This window comes from Arachis hypogaea, chromosome 5 (genome assembly GCF_003086295.3).
Source record: "Arachis hypogaea cultivar Tifrunner chromosome 5, arahy.Tifrunner.gnm2.J5K5, whole genome shotgun sequence".
Lineage (NCBI taxonomy): Eukaryota > Viridiplantae > Streptophyta > Magnoliopsida > Fabales > Fabaceae > Arachis > Arachis hypogaea.
In genome coordinates, this window is record NC_092040.1 from 101,011,977 (window position 1) to 101,026,400 (window position 14,424).

The window sequence follows — 14,424 nt, forward strand, 5'->3', positions numbered from 1 at the left end:
GAAACGAAAAAACAATACAATAATCTTTTAGTATTTTATCCACATTTCATAAATTTGTATATATAAATATAATTTCTCCCATAATGCATCTCGTCGGATCAAATTTTTTTAAAGTGAGAAAATTGGTAAAACAAAAAGTAAATATCTAATTATTATTGAATTAAGATAGTGAAGATTACACAGTATAAACATTATAAATTCAAGAGTGATTAACATCTATTTTATTATTTTATTAATTTTCTCATATCTCTAACACTTAACTTGTGTATCTCTATATTTTTTTTCTATTTTCCTAACTAAACTTGCCTAAAAGCAATTTACAAAGTTTTTTAAAAAATGAAACGTTATATGCACTACTTTTATACACACCTTTTTTGTATATTTTCTATTTTATACCATGAAAATGTATCTTTTAAACCATAAAAAAAATATGTACAAGATACACACAAAGAATTGTGTGAAAATTATTTTAATAAAAAATTGTAGAAAAACTTATGTCCTAAATTATTGATATTTACTTTGTCATACATACAATTTTTTTTTTCATATTTTTCTTGTTGACCTTAGATTGAATAATTTAGGGAGACAAATTATAGATGAATCATGTTAGCCAGGCAGTTAGAGAGTGACCAACCTTCATCATTTGTATGACCATGTTCCCATTATCCCTTTATCTCACTTCTGACTTTATGTCTAATGAGACCGTTGTCACAATTTTCAGTCTCTACATAATAATCATTATAGAAGAATATTTTTATTACTTTTCCACAAATCTAATCCACATATTTATGATAATATAATGACTCTGTCTGCTTCAGACTCAAATAATTATTTTGAATGCATTCAATAAAAACATGAATCAAACAGGCAAGACTTTATCATTTTTGCATATTTTATGATTCATAAAGAAATCGGGTATGCTCTAGAAGTGAAAATGGCGTATAGCACATGCAAAGTGATTGCCATAAAATAAAATAAAAAAAACAAGGTTATTGCCATTTATTTGCAAGTGAGTTTTTTTTTTAAATCTAGTTATTTCTTTGTTTTGACCGATTCAGAAAGAGAAATGTGTTCTTTTTCTTTTCTTTTACCCCCCTCAAGAAAGATCTCAACCCTTCAAATGCCACTTAATAAATGCTCATCAATAACGATAACATAGCTCAATAAAATATAACTTCAAATTCAAGAGCCAAAATGTTACTTTGTAAATTTGATAGTAAATCATTAAGCTAATCTTGAATTATAAACCTTAACATGTGTACTATATATTAATTATAATTTATATCTTACATTCATCCAAAGGAATATCTTAGCTCACCTAAAAAACATGAAAGGAATATGTTAGTGCCTCAGTGTCAGGAAAATTATTGACTCAATGTGCATATGCATGAACCTTAGATTGTTTCACGAGTCTTAAATAAATTTACAAAAATGGCAAAGATGAAATTTAGCAAGTGAGAATATTCGTAGTTAAGTGGCTGCTTGTGGAAGATACATTGTGTGCAGTCGGGGGAAACATTTTTTATTTGCTAAAATTATAAATTCACTGATTGATAGGGGGTTTATAGAGCCACATTCTCCTATTTAATTTAAACATTTTTTTCAAAAATAAATTGTAAACGCATTTTTAATGCAATTATTTTTCCCAAGCTCAGCATGCTAAATTGTACTTGGTTTGAGTAACTTCAGTGATGATGGCCATGGACTTCTGCACAAAAAATTACTTATCAGCTTCAAACTTGAAAATTCAGTGTGAAGATCTCATTTGAGTCCAAAACAAAATGATGTTCAACAAAGAAACTAACTACCATTACTCAACCATGTATATCACAATTATCCATTGCTTCAAACATGACCACAACTACAACAATCATGCATCAGTTTCATAAGCATAAGCTAAAAACATTGCACACTTATGCCTTGTGAGCCACCACTTATGCATTGTGGTAGGCAATTCACACATTGTACACTCTCAAGCTGTAGCTATTAGCTAAACAAACCGCGATTCCATTTGAGCCTCAGCTATTGTAACACATGGAGATGGTGTCATCAGTAAGTTAACTGCGCTTGAATACAATAACAATTGCGGTGCAGTTATCTTTGCAGCGACGCTCACGTACAGCTTCCCTTACAAGACGGCGGCTCACAGCTGCAGCACTAAGCCCCTCCTACAAAGGCTCAATTCAATGTTTTCCTCAGGTAAGACAAAATCCTTATCAAATATAAAAGCAGCAATAAGAACATTGTGGAAACTAAGATTGTGACCCAGCTTATTTGTGTTGTGTGTATTAGACATTAGACAAGCACCACTGGGATAAACGTTAAAATTAAAACACCTCTATGTTAAGAATCAGGTATACAGCAAGGCACATATATTAATGGAAATAGTTTGACCAGTTAAAATGTAAACGTATAAGTTATAACTAGTACAAGATTGCAAGTTGTCAGAACAAACAAGAAACTCCTTACATTCAATAACTTCTGAACAAAATCAACAGCATCACTGGGACCAAATACCTGACATCCGGAAAATCTCATTTCATAACAGTTAATCAAACCAGCAAAACAACTAAATAGGACAATGATGGATCCTAGAAAACATACCCCCCACAAGCCATCACAGCCAAGAATGATGAAATGCTCTCTCTCAGTAAGATCAAAAGAATGGATATCTGGGGTTGCACTACAACCCACCTGCAAATGGTATTTTTTCTTTAACGTTAAAATCCTGTTTTAGGCCTATTTCATGGTATGGATAAATTTTATTGCCTAACTGACAAAGAGAACAAGGAAGCCTTTCTAAGTTAGCAGCAAACCTTTTTGAACTGCCGGTCTCCAAAACCCCTAGAAATTTCTAGACGCCCTTGCAATCTCCCATTTGAGCTTACAACACCACCAGCCTGCAAATTGAAGTGATCAGAATAGAGAACCAATTGATGAAACTCAACACCAGGCCTACATAGATAAGTCACGTAACCAACAATTCTAAATGTAATGCATCACATATAATGAATGCTTCAAGGGACTAATGAAAGTTCTTCAAAGCACAGCTATATACAGACACAGAGACATACAGTCATGGGCTTCTCATTAATTCAATTTTTGAACTAGTTTGAATTTGGCACCTTACTAGATAAGCTGGTCCTAATAAGATTGTGAATCATGAGTTATTAAAGCTTCTGGCAACATAAGACTGAATGCTAAATCAAAATTCTTATTATGGATGCTTAACTTTATACCAGAATGTTGCTGTGTCCAATTATGTGTGAAAAGGTACATTAGTTGGAAGTGTGTGGAAAGTTCTATATAAAGAGATGGAAATGGTAATTAGGTGTTTTTGCATAGAGCCAAAAGTTATAGATCAACTGCACGTCCTGAGAACTGTCAAGTAACAGGTATATATAAATCCAAAGATCTAACCAATGTCCAATCATCATTGAAGCATTTTGAACCTTCTGAATGCGTGCACGTTCCTGTGGGAAGATAGGTTTGTGCTCTCTCGTCAAAACAATGGCCTTTAGTGCATGGGCTCCATCAGAATTACCTTGGGATCCATCACTTATAGCTGACCGAGCCAAAACTGCTTTGGCATCTCCTATGTTTGCAACGAAAACCTAAAAACAGTCGTCAAACAGTGTTAAAAAAGTGGGGAAAAACAGGGTTATGAATGAATTGGCAGAACACTGAGAAACCACGAGCAGACCCTATTTGGATGGCAAATAGAGAATAAGTAAACACAAGCTTACTTTTTGTCCCAATACCCAGACACAGACAGCTGTGGCACCATCCTGCCATCCCCCTGGTAGCAGTACATAGACTCATAAAGATATAAATAACATGAAAGAAATCTCTAAAGATTATATTAATTATTATTAATTAACTTGTATCGAAATCTATAATTCAAAAACCTAGGCAAGTGGCCTGCAGCATAGTGTGATACATTTCCTTTTTTTAATACCAAGGGGGAAAAAGTACATTGTACTGTTAACCAATTATAAAACAAAAAATCACATGGACTTCAAACCAATAAACTTTGAAACCCCAGTAAAAACTTGCTTACACAATTCAGCCACCTATAACAAGAGATTAACAAATCGAAGCAATCAAACTGTACCTTCAGAACTTTCTTGAAGAAGAGACTCATCGGTTTTACGAAAACCTAAATCAGAATAAAAACATCATATGAGAACATTCTGTAACCAAAAAAATAGATGAATATAAGTATTCATCCACAATTCAGTATCGCAATATACAAATGAGGGATTGAATAACGAAAATAAAAAACTTGAATGCTTACCATCAAGTATCGCTCTTTTAGCTGCCTTTACATCCAACTGAAACAAAGCAAAGCAACCAAGATATTAGAGGCAAAAATATATAAAACTGAGAGCAATAAAGGGCAAAGATATCAAAGACTACGGAAGTTGAAAGGAATATATTTTTTATTTTGAAAAAGAAGAAAAAGAAATCTCCCAAGAAGACCAGAAGAATTCATTTTGATAGAAACCTCCATTTTACTTATGAGCTTATGATCAAGAAAACTGGCTTTCATGTTTCCATTAATTGTTTTATTGACTATGGAGACTAATCTCATCAACTCAACTATACAAATCTGCTGTACAAGGCCTAACAGACAATATATGGATTCCTCTCGTGCCCCCTCATGTTCTTCAAAATAAAATCTCAGTTAGAACAAGGGTACACACCCTATGGTTCAACAGCTTTCAACAAAACTTTGCAAAATGATACTGATATTTTTGCTACTTCATAACCATCTTCCTTGATGATTCAGTCAACCAACAATAAGAATGGTTGCAGTTGCATAGTTTCCCTTAACTGTAGTTAACTTCAACTGTATCTCATATGACAATCAAGAAAGAACAGAGGCCTGATGAGGATCATAGAAGTTTGTAATAAATGAATAGAAGAGTTTGAGTTACCCTGTGTGTAGTGTAGTGTTAAGTGTTAACTCTATCTAAGCAACTGAGCCTAACTAAGTGAACTAATAGTCTAATAGATTCTAGTATCTGTACATATAGTAACTAATTTAACTGTCTAAAAAGCAAATACAGAACAACTATTATTTTGCTACAGTATGCATAAAATTAGACCAAGCAAAACACACCAACTCACGTGGTAATCCAGCTGAGATAACATTCCCATGCAAATGCTTCTGTGCGTATTCTGCAGCCAACCGTCCTCCATGCCCATCATAAATTGCAAAATGTGCACACCTGAAAACCAAGCTCTCATAATCATTAGTAGAGAACAGAATGCAAAAAATCAAGAAATGAATTTGATTTCAGGAACAGGCAACAAATTATCCACAACCCTATTTCCACAAATCACACCATTTGTTTGTTAAAAAATAAAAGAGGAACAAATACTAGTGATAAATCAAAATGATTATTCATCATCTATAATAATAATAATAATCATAATGACCTTAATTTTCCAGGGTAATCTAAAGTTGCGTCTAAAAGAACAACCCAAGCATCTTCCATTGTGTGCCTAGAACCCTTATCCTCAGCTGCATCAGCATCAATTTCGAAAGAAGCTTCGACAACCGAAGAATCTTCCGTCTTTGGCTTCTTCGAGGGAACATCAACAAGATCGTCGCTTTCCGAATCAGCTTCGCGCTTTTTGGGTTCAACTTCCACCGTGACGGTTTTGCCCTCTGTGGTTTCGTCCATTTTCGCTCTTACAAATTCCAATCACGACAACAAAGGGTTGAAGGTTAAAATCGTTGAAAAGTGAAAACCCTAAGACTACTACAATGATCTCCAATCTCTGCTACTCACCTATAGTCTACAGTACTAATAATTAATAAATAAATACTAAAATTTATTTATTTCTAAATAATATTTATCTATCTACGATTCTTGAATGAACCATTTTGATATTAAAAATAATTTAGAACTTAATTAGAAAATATTATTTTTTTCCCTAAAAATTTAAATGCTTTTATTAGATTTTTTTGTTTGGATGTCTCCATAATATTCGAGGATCATCCTAAAAAAATTATAACAATTGAAAATGGATCTCTCAATTTTTTTAATTATTTTATTAAATGTGATTTTTTTATCATTTAATATTTTTTATATACTTTTTTAGTTTTACTTAAAAAATATGTAATAAAGGATCATACTTTATAATAACAATGGAGAAAAAAATTGAAGAGAATTCATTTTCTAATGTCTAAGGGTGCCTCCTAATATTTTAAAATTCTCTATTTTTTTTGTTAAAAAAAATAAAATACAAAAAATAAGATTTAATTATAATTTTATTAAATTTTTAATTAGATTTTATTATTTAAAATTTTATAATTGAATTCTTATACTAGATAAATATTTTTAATAAGGATTTCATTAAATTTTTTTTATCAAAACCAAGAATTTAATTATAAATCTCCAAATATATAATCTAACTAAAAATTTGGTAGAATTATAGTAATTAATTGCATGGTTGATAGACAATATATTATTGTTATTGTCCTTTTCTGAAACTCTTTTTAAGAAAAAAGTAATTTGGTCATAAAAATTTTGGGCAACATGTGCAAAATTCTAGATTTAAATCCCCTTGTCACTAATGAATAAGAAAAGAATCGATTTCAAGCAAAGAAATAAAAACATCGATTAGGAAGTTTAAAACATGTGTTCTAGGAAGTGATTAACAAAGTAAAATCTAGAAAGTTTTTCAACTTCCCCAAACAATGTGTTATCTACCTTGCTTACATGCATATCACATTTTACAGTTTTCAAATCTAAATCCATTAAATTTGTCTCTAAGTACACATATCTGAAATTTGACTCTCACATTCTTCAAATGCACCATATATTATCTCTCACAAATTTGGAAATCTCATCAGGTTCAGGCAGTTTCCCATCTTTCTTCTGAATTAACAGTGTGATTATAAGGATCCCAAGTTCATGAAGGGAAATATAGTTTCTCAATGTGGTATAATTTTCCTTCCACAAAGGGTCCATGGATGGTACTACAAACAATGGCTTTCTTACGCAGTTCCATGCTCTCACAACACTTGTTAGCAAAGTGTCACAAAACCCTCCCGCAATCTACAACAACAGCAATATCACACATCTTTTATGTATAAAAGTTAAAAATGAAACATGCAATTATGCAAATAACTCTTTGTAAGATGCATACATAACATAACAACTCAACTTTATACAAGTAATAAAGATAGAACATGCAAATAACTAATGGTAAAGATTCATGAGAATGTTAGATAATTTGATATGTTTGACTAAATTATCATCTAATAGTTTTCAACTATCAGCTACACATGATGATAACTTTACACGCAAACATGTATACCAACTTAACATTACATGATTCTTAGGTGAAAATTATTTCGACCAAACACAGATAGTCAAAGCAAATTAGAATGCTAGCAACTAGGAGAACACATATAGCACATCCACATTCATCTAAATTACATATAAAATCTGAAAAATTGAGCAGCTTATTGATACCTTTGCAAGGGCATGTACAGATAATGGAGCAATGACCATGGCATCAGCCCACATATAAAGCTCAGCATGAAGGCACACAGCCACTTTTTTCTCCCACAAGATCCACTGATCATCGTCCATATACACGAGCACCTCGTCTGGGAATGGTGGTTTAACAAATTTCTTTGCTGATTTTGTGACAATGACTTTTACCTCGGCCCATCTCAAGAAAGCTTGGATCAGTTGTCTGAAATTCGCAGCACTCTCGCATCCACAAACGGCAAGTAGGATTTGCTTCTTCTTTGGCGGTGCCACCGGAGGCAGTAACACCGCATCTGCGTATGTTTTTCCCCTCACAATATATGATGAGGCCATCACACTATCTGAGTCTTGTTCTGCAAGGCACAATATCTTTTCCAATATCAGATTTTATTGATTCTTGTAACAAGTTCATGAGCACGGCCTTATGATAATCAAATGGAATAATGAAAATTATTTGAAGTCAGAGTTCGATTTGCATAAGAAGGAATCAAGGCAAATTCAGTTACACAATCGTAGTTGCTTCACTTCAGAGCTAAAAGAAGTGTTGAACTGTTTCAGGATCACTTCACAAGAAGAATAGAAAGATAACTGAATCTTGAAACAGAAGGCACTTATTCTCTCAAACGTTGCAAGAAATGGATGACCTACGATTCAACATACAAAAAAGATTGAAAATTCACATAAAAAGACTCAAACTTTAGGCTTCATTGTTGATGGGGTGCTCTGAGAATTCATCACCAAATGATGCAAAAATCAAACGGAAGAAAAACGGGGGAAAAAGAAAGAAGTTTTCAAAACAATGAAACTAAAAGGAATAATAGAATTAGTTGCATCACCTTCCGAGCTTTCTCGTTGGGGAATGGTGATTGAATATCAGAAGCAACACAACACAGAACAGAGAATTGAAAACCCGCCAGCATAGGCTTCATGAATTTTTTTTCTCCTAACAGAGAAATTAGAAATGATGGTGAGTTAGTTGGGTTTATATAGAGGGTTCTTTGCTTGCTGAATTCACAATAAAAATTTAACTATGGTCCTTATTTTATTAAACAAGAAGAAACGTTTTTGTTTACAAAACTAAATTCAATTAACCTTAAAAAGAAATTTTAATCACAAAAAAGAAGTTTTAATCCCAAAAGGATACTCCATTTCGCGTATCAATTTTACCTTGTTAAAAAATGTTTATATTCCCTTATTTAAATTCTAAATTTGTTTTGTCGTATGATTACTTTACAGGTTTGTACCTTGCTTAGATTTTAAAAGAAAATTACAATAAAAAACCAAAAGAAGACTTTGCTACGGTGATGTGAATCAAGGAAGTTTGTGGTGCTGCATATGCTAAAGCTAAATTATTTTTGAGCAATGCTAGGGGCCAGCAATTTTTGTGATTGTTAGCCATCAACTAGCCATCAATGATGATTTGATGGTGTGAGATTGGTATGAGATTTCATCCAATAGCTCACCTTCCTCTGCTAGTTATATGCTGGCCAAAATTCAATAAAACTGCTGGCCCCCTAGACTTTTCCATTATTTTTTTATTAGAAATCAATGTCTTTGTGGGTGCTGATTTTTTAGTGGAGAATTTTTGTTAATAATAATAAGATCAATCACAAAAAAAAAGAATAAATACCCTTTTCGGTCTCTGTCTTTTTTAAAAATTGACAGCCGTACTCTAATCTTTAAAAATTGACAAATCGACCCCTGTTTATTTGCTCTGTTAGACACATTGACCCTTCTGTGGCTCCCTCGCTTGAAACTCGACGAAAAACGTTGACTTGTAACGATGAGCAGGTGACTTGAAATGTACACATAAGCTGAATTTGTTAGGACAATTTAGTCCCTGTCCAGTCATCAAAACGTCGTCGTTTGAAGGAAAGGAGAGACGCGTGTTTTAGTGACCTTCTTCCCCTTCTCCCCTTACATGTAGCTTCAGTAGGGAAATCACCCCCACTTCGAACACAAAATTACATCCTAACCCTAAGAAAGTGAAACGTTTCCCTCCAACTCAAGCTGACTAAGAGTTCCAGCGAGGAGGTGGCGAAGGCGTTGTTGACAGAGCCGTTGATGGCGCTACTAAGGTTTGTGTGGTTTAGTTCATTCGCTACTTTCTGAATTGGTTGTACTTTGTAAACTTGGATTTTTGTAATCCTTTTTTGATACCCTTAGTCACTGTCATTGGTTATGATTGGTGTGGATGATTATAGTAGTTAGTTAATCAAAAGTGTTGCACATTTTTCTTCTGACAGATGTCATATGAAATTGTCTCTGTTTTTCACCATGGGAGTTGGTTTGAAAGGAATTCTGATGAAGTGTTGCACTACTTTGATGGAAAGGTGGAGACATTTTCTCCGTTAGATATAGACTATGTTAACTTCAAGAATTTGGTGAAAATGTTTACGAATTTAGGGTATACTAGCTACAAAGAGGTTTATTGGTATGATGGTACTACCCCTGACTTGGAATCTGGATTGCATGTTCTTAAAGGGGATAAGGAGATTAACCATATGTGTGACAAAAAAAAATGGAAGATGTGGAGCCTGATTTGCTTGTGATCTATTTTGAACACAATGTTAGCAAGCCAGATTATGTTGCTAGAGGCAGGACAGTGGATAAAGCTATTGAAGTTGATTCTTCCTCTTCTGACGATGGATATGAGACTACTGAAGATGAGCCCTACAAATTTTCTCCACCTGGTTTCGAATTCAGTAGTAGCAGTAGTGGTGAAGAAGGTAAGGGCAAGGAGAAGTGTGTGAGCAAGACTAAAAAGGGTGGAATGAGTGTGGAACACAAGTCTGCTAAGAAGAGGAGTGTTGGAAAGCCAAATACTCCTAAGAAGAAGAGTAATGTGCCACCTAGTGATATTCATGACAAAGAATTATCTCCTAGGACTAAGAAGAAGAGGACAAAAAGATATGTTGGAAGAGTCAAAAAATATATCTTGTCTTAAGAAGGAGGATGTAATGTGCTAAGGAGTGGGCTTAACACTGAAGTAGGTAATGGGCCAGGTGGAGTGGATCCAACTCCAGAGGCAAGGAATAGGCCCAGTTCAGAGCTTGGTAATGAAGAGATGGACTCAGACATTGACAAGCACTATAAATATGAATCTGAGGCATTTAACTCTCTCATTTCTAGTGAAGAGGATGAGGATAGACCAAGATATCCTGATTTTAATGAGGAAGCTGAATATGGTGAGGTTGAGTTCCAGATAGGACAGCAATTTACTACTGTGGAGCAGTTTAAGTAAGCATTTAAATACTATTTTGTGTTTGAGGGTAAAGAGCTACAATATTTGAAAAATGAGCCTAAGAGACTTAGAGCTAAATGTGCTGAGGAGGATTGTCCCTAGCTTGTACTCTGTTCCTATAACAACCAAAGTCTTTGCTATCAGATTAAGACACTCTATGGAGAGCACAACTGTGGAAGAAATCTGAGTAGTAATATGGTAACAAAAGCTTGAGTCACAAGCAAACTGGTTAAGAGGCTGCTAACCCAACCACTTATGACATCAAAGAAGGCGTTGGAACATATGAAGCAGGACTAAAATGTCCATGTAAATTACAAGATGATTACTCGAGCTTTGAAGGCTGCTAGAGAGGAGACAGTTGGTTAGGAGCAAGAACAGTATGGCAACTCAATTTTTATGTGCCTAAATTTTTTTTCTGACTGAATCTAAATGGGACCTATAATTTTTTTGTGTTGCACAAAATTTGGATATAGTTGAACCAAGTAGAATCAACAACGTGGCTGTGACACCCCTAGACCCAGTGATACCCCTTTTTCCTGTTCTAGATTTAGTTTTTTTATTGGTTAGATAACTGATATGGACTGAAGTCCCACTTGAAACACACTTCTTTTTTATTGTCCCTATCAGGCTAAGGCAAACAGAAGAAAAAACTTTCCAAAGTGAGAACCACCTCCACACAGCTCGAGGAACCAAGAGTGGAGATCCCACTTTCATAATCTGCACCACTACAACTAGAGGTCTTTTTTATTTGTCAAACTACTATTGCACTGTTATAAATTTTTAGCCCTCTATTCCAATTATGAATATGGTTTTTGGTGTTTTTTATTAGGGAATTAATGCCAATGCTAGACCTTCAATGCCAAGTAACCCAAACACTATCAACCATGGAGCACAATCCGAAACAGGGCAAACAATGGATGTGAGTAGCAACAGAACCCCATAAGGTCTGGAACAACAGAACAATACTGCTGAGACTGGTCTAGAAACTGCACCAACCTTCAAATTTGTCCCCATACCTAGACTGAAAGAACCTTCTGTATCTAAGAGGAGATATTGCTTAAGGCCACCAGCGATGAAATGACCAACTTATACACATGGTTACAGCAACATAGGATTGGTGTCTTTTGTTTTTTTTTTTTTTTTGTTATGGATCCACAATGTATTAAAGGCTGGGACCTGTTGTTTAATGACTTAAAATATGTAACAGACTAATAGTGACCTTTTGTTTAGGGAGTAAACATTTAGCTTAGCAAAACATTTTTTGTTTCCAACTAATACATCAGCAAACTAAGCTATGCCTATGTGTATAGCATTATGAATGAAATTCCTTTGCTTTTGGATATAAATTACACTGTCCAGAATTTCATAGATCCATAACTATTACACAAAATTAGATTATCATTAATACAACAAAATCACAATCCATCCATATAGAACATAGTAACTACATACCCAAAAGTAAACTTTCCATATATTAACATTAACCATACATCCCATACTGCAACAACATACAATCTATGTCCTAGACTACAACATATTTCACTGCTGCTAATACAATCAACATGGCTACCATGACATAGACCCTAAACCCAAGACTCCATTTCTTTGAATTTCCTTCGATTGCCAAATCCACTTTGTGCTCCAATTGCTCAAACCCATTCTCTAGCATTAACATTCTTCCATCTACATCAATGTCTTCCTCATGTGCAAAATAACAAGAAATCAACTCATCCAACCACATGAAGTTGTTGTAGTGAGGTTGTTCTGTCTGCAATTGCAATTATCATGAAGATCATTTGTTCAAGTACAAAGGCAAATTGACTACAATAATCAAGCCTGGAGGAACACTTACACAATAGTGACAACAACCGAGGAAGATCCTGTTTGGGTTCTTGGCAGTTGCAGATCCTTGCATGATTGCATAATTTCCACACTTGCATTTAGGGTGTTGAAACTTTACCTTCTTCCCTCCATTAGCATTACTCCAACCCATCATACCCATCCTACCCTTTTGAAAGATTCTAGCGCTGATGAAATAGTATCTGATTTTTGTTATTGACAAAATAGTCTCTGAATGATTTTAAACTTTGACTAGTGTACCCCTGAGCTCCCCGGAGTACATCTCCGATGTGAACGATGCTGAGGTGGCCATCATATTTTGATGATATGGCAACCTTGTTAATATGAAATACCTAGGTAATTAATTAAAAATTCCACCCTGAAAAATCAAAACACCGTCCCCCTTTTCTGAAACCTTAATTCCCTCCCTCCCCAACACACTCTATCGTTCTCTAACTTTGAATTGGTGCCTCAACCTTCTCACTCTCTATCGCTGACACCACACGGTTGCCGTCTCATCGCCGGGTCTTCTGCGTCTGCCAGCTCCTGCGTCATCTATTGCCTCCGTCTGCGTCGCGCCGTCCATACATCTTCACTAATATCTTTTTAGTGCCATCCCTGCACCACATCTCGGCGCCTCCTTTGCCAGTGTTAAAGCTATCATCTTGGCTCTGACATGACTCATCTTCTTTGCCTCTGCCTCTGTTTCTACGTGCCACTTCTCTTCCGCCTTGAGTTCGTCTTTGTGGGTTTGTCTCTCTGGCGTTGTCGAATTGTTTCCGTGACTCCGTTTCTCTTACTGAATCAATTTGTCTTTTTCTCGAGCTTCGCCACCTTTGTCTAGCCAGCATCTCTACGTCCTCTTCTGGGAGCTCTATTGTAGTGTCCAATTTGTAAATTTTCATTATCTATTTTCATTCTGTCTTTCTCTGATTTTTATTCTCTTAGAGAATCAATCTATCTTTCTCTATTTTTCATTCTCTTTCTCTAATTTTTTTAATGAATATTGTGATTTTGATACTAACATTGATGACCTGATTGGAATATGAATTTTTATATTGTTATGTTTGTGTTTATCAGTATGGTTTACGGTTATGAAAGAGTGCATTGGGAGGGAGATTTGGAAAAATTAAGGTAAACTTAGTGTGTTGGAGAGGGGAATCCTTCGCTAGATTTTTCAGGTTTGGGGCATCTCATAGAGAGCGCATTGAGGAGGGAGGGGATTAGGGTTCCAAAAAAAAAGGGGAGTTTTAGTGTTTTGATTTTTCAGGTTGGATTAGGGTGTTTAATTAAAATTTTCAATTAAGTATATACATTAACAAGGTTGCTATCTCAGCAAAATACAGTGGCTAGCTCAACAGCATTCTCATCAGAAATGTACTCTGGCGAGTTCAGGGACACACTTGTCAAATTTTAAAATCATTCAGAGACTATTTTGTCAATAAGAAACGTTAGGTGCTATTTTGTCAGCGCTAAAATCTTTCGAATACTGATTTGGTATTTACCTCTTATATTTACTAGGGTCATTTACATTAATAAAGTGAATGAGGTTCAAAATTACACAAATGTCTTAAATCAATTTTTGTTACATGCATGTCCTAGCACATCTCTATATTATGTTATCTACATGTAAATCGAATCAAGTTTATTCGATTTACTACTTATTTTGCTTGATTATCATGTCATATGTACGAAAATCTTTTCGTTGGTCAGAGCAGATGCATCGGTTACGATTAAGGTGTTGCAGGTAGCAACTGAGGCAAGCTATGATTTCAGGCCTAGCTACAGGAAGGTTTGGATGGCCAAGAAGAAGGCAGTAGCACCAAG

At 34.7% G+C, this 14,424-nt stretch overlaps 2 protein-coding genes across 5 annotated transcripts; both read right to left on the minus strand.

The window, feature by feature from the left end:
- Nucleotides 1-1,787: 1,787 nt before the first annotated feature.
- LOC112802287 (probable protein phosphatase 2C 8) lies at nt 1,788-5,878 on the minus strand. 4 transcript variants are annotated; one of them, XM_025845427.3, is made up of 10 exons: nt 5,446-5,878; nt 5,134-5,234; nt 4,298-4,334; nt 4,115-4,159; nt 3,747-3,799; nt 3,453-3,614; nt 2,817-2,900; nt 2,605-2,694; nt 2,470-2,517; nt 1,788-2,168 (listed from the first exon to the last, which is right to left on the minus strand). In XM_025845427.3, exons 2-10 carry the CDS (start codon nt 5,212-5,214, stop codon nt 2,058-2,060), a joined length of 711 nt encoding a protein of 236 aa, XP_025701212.1. In that variant the 5' UTR covers nt 5,215-5,234; nt 5,446-5,878; the 3' UTR covers nt 1,788-2,057. The 4 variants fall into 4 exon arrangements, with proteins under 4 accessions (XP_025701212.1, XP_025701210.1, XP_025701211.1 ...); XM_025845425.3 differs by having other exon boundaries at nt 5,126-5,234; nt 5,446-5,806; XM_025845426.3 differs by having other exon boundaries at nt 5,126-5,234; nt 5,490-5,745.
- A 943-nt stretch (nt 5,879-6,821) lies between these two features.
- LOC112799807 (probable phosphopantothenoylcysteine decarboxylase) lies at nt 6,822-7,847 on the minus strand. The gene is made up of 2 exons (XM_025841823.2): nt 7,494-7,847; nt 6,822-7,073 (listed from the first exon to the last, which is right to left on the minus strand). The coding sequence occupies exons 1-2, from the start codon at nt 7,845-7,847 to the stop codon at nt 6,822-6,824; spliced, it is 606 nt and encodes a 201-aa protein (XP_025697608.1).
- Between the last annotated feature and the right edge of the window lie 6,577 nt (nt 7,848-14,424).

Excerpts from the sequence above, each read along its gene's own strand:
- LOC112799807 (XM_025841823.2), bottom strand. The coding sequence starts at position 7,847 with ATGGCCTCATCATATATTGTGAGGGGAAAAACATACGCAGATGCGGTG. Across the intron at positions 7,074-7,493 it reads CTGTACATGCCCTTGCAAAG|ATTGCGGGAGGGTTTTGTGA; the intron begins GTATCAATAAGC and ends CTGTTGTTGTAG.
- LOC112802287 (XM_025845425.3), bottom strand. The coding sequence starts at position 5,693 with ATGGACGAAACCACAGAGGGCAAAACCGTCACGGTGGAAGTTGAACCC. Across the intron at positions 4,335-5,125 it reads CTGGATTACCACGTGAGTTG|TTGGATGTAAAGGCAGCTAA; the intron begins GTGTGTTTTGCT and ends GCTTTGTTTCAG. Across the intron at positions 2,169-2,469 it reads TTGTTCAGAAGTTATTGAAT|GAGGGGCTTAGTGCTGCAGC; the intron begins GTAAGGAGTTTC and ends GAGCCTTTGTAG.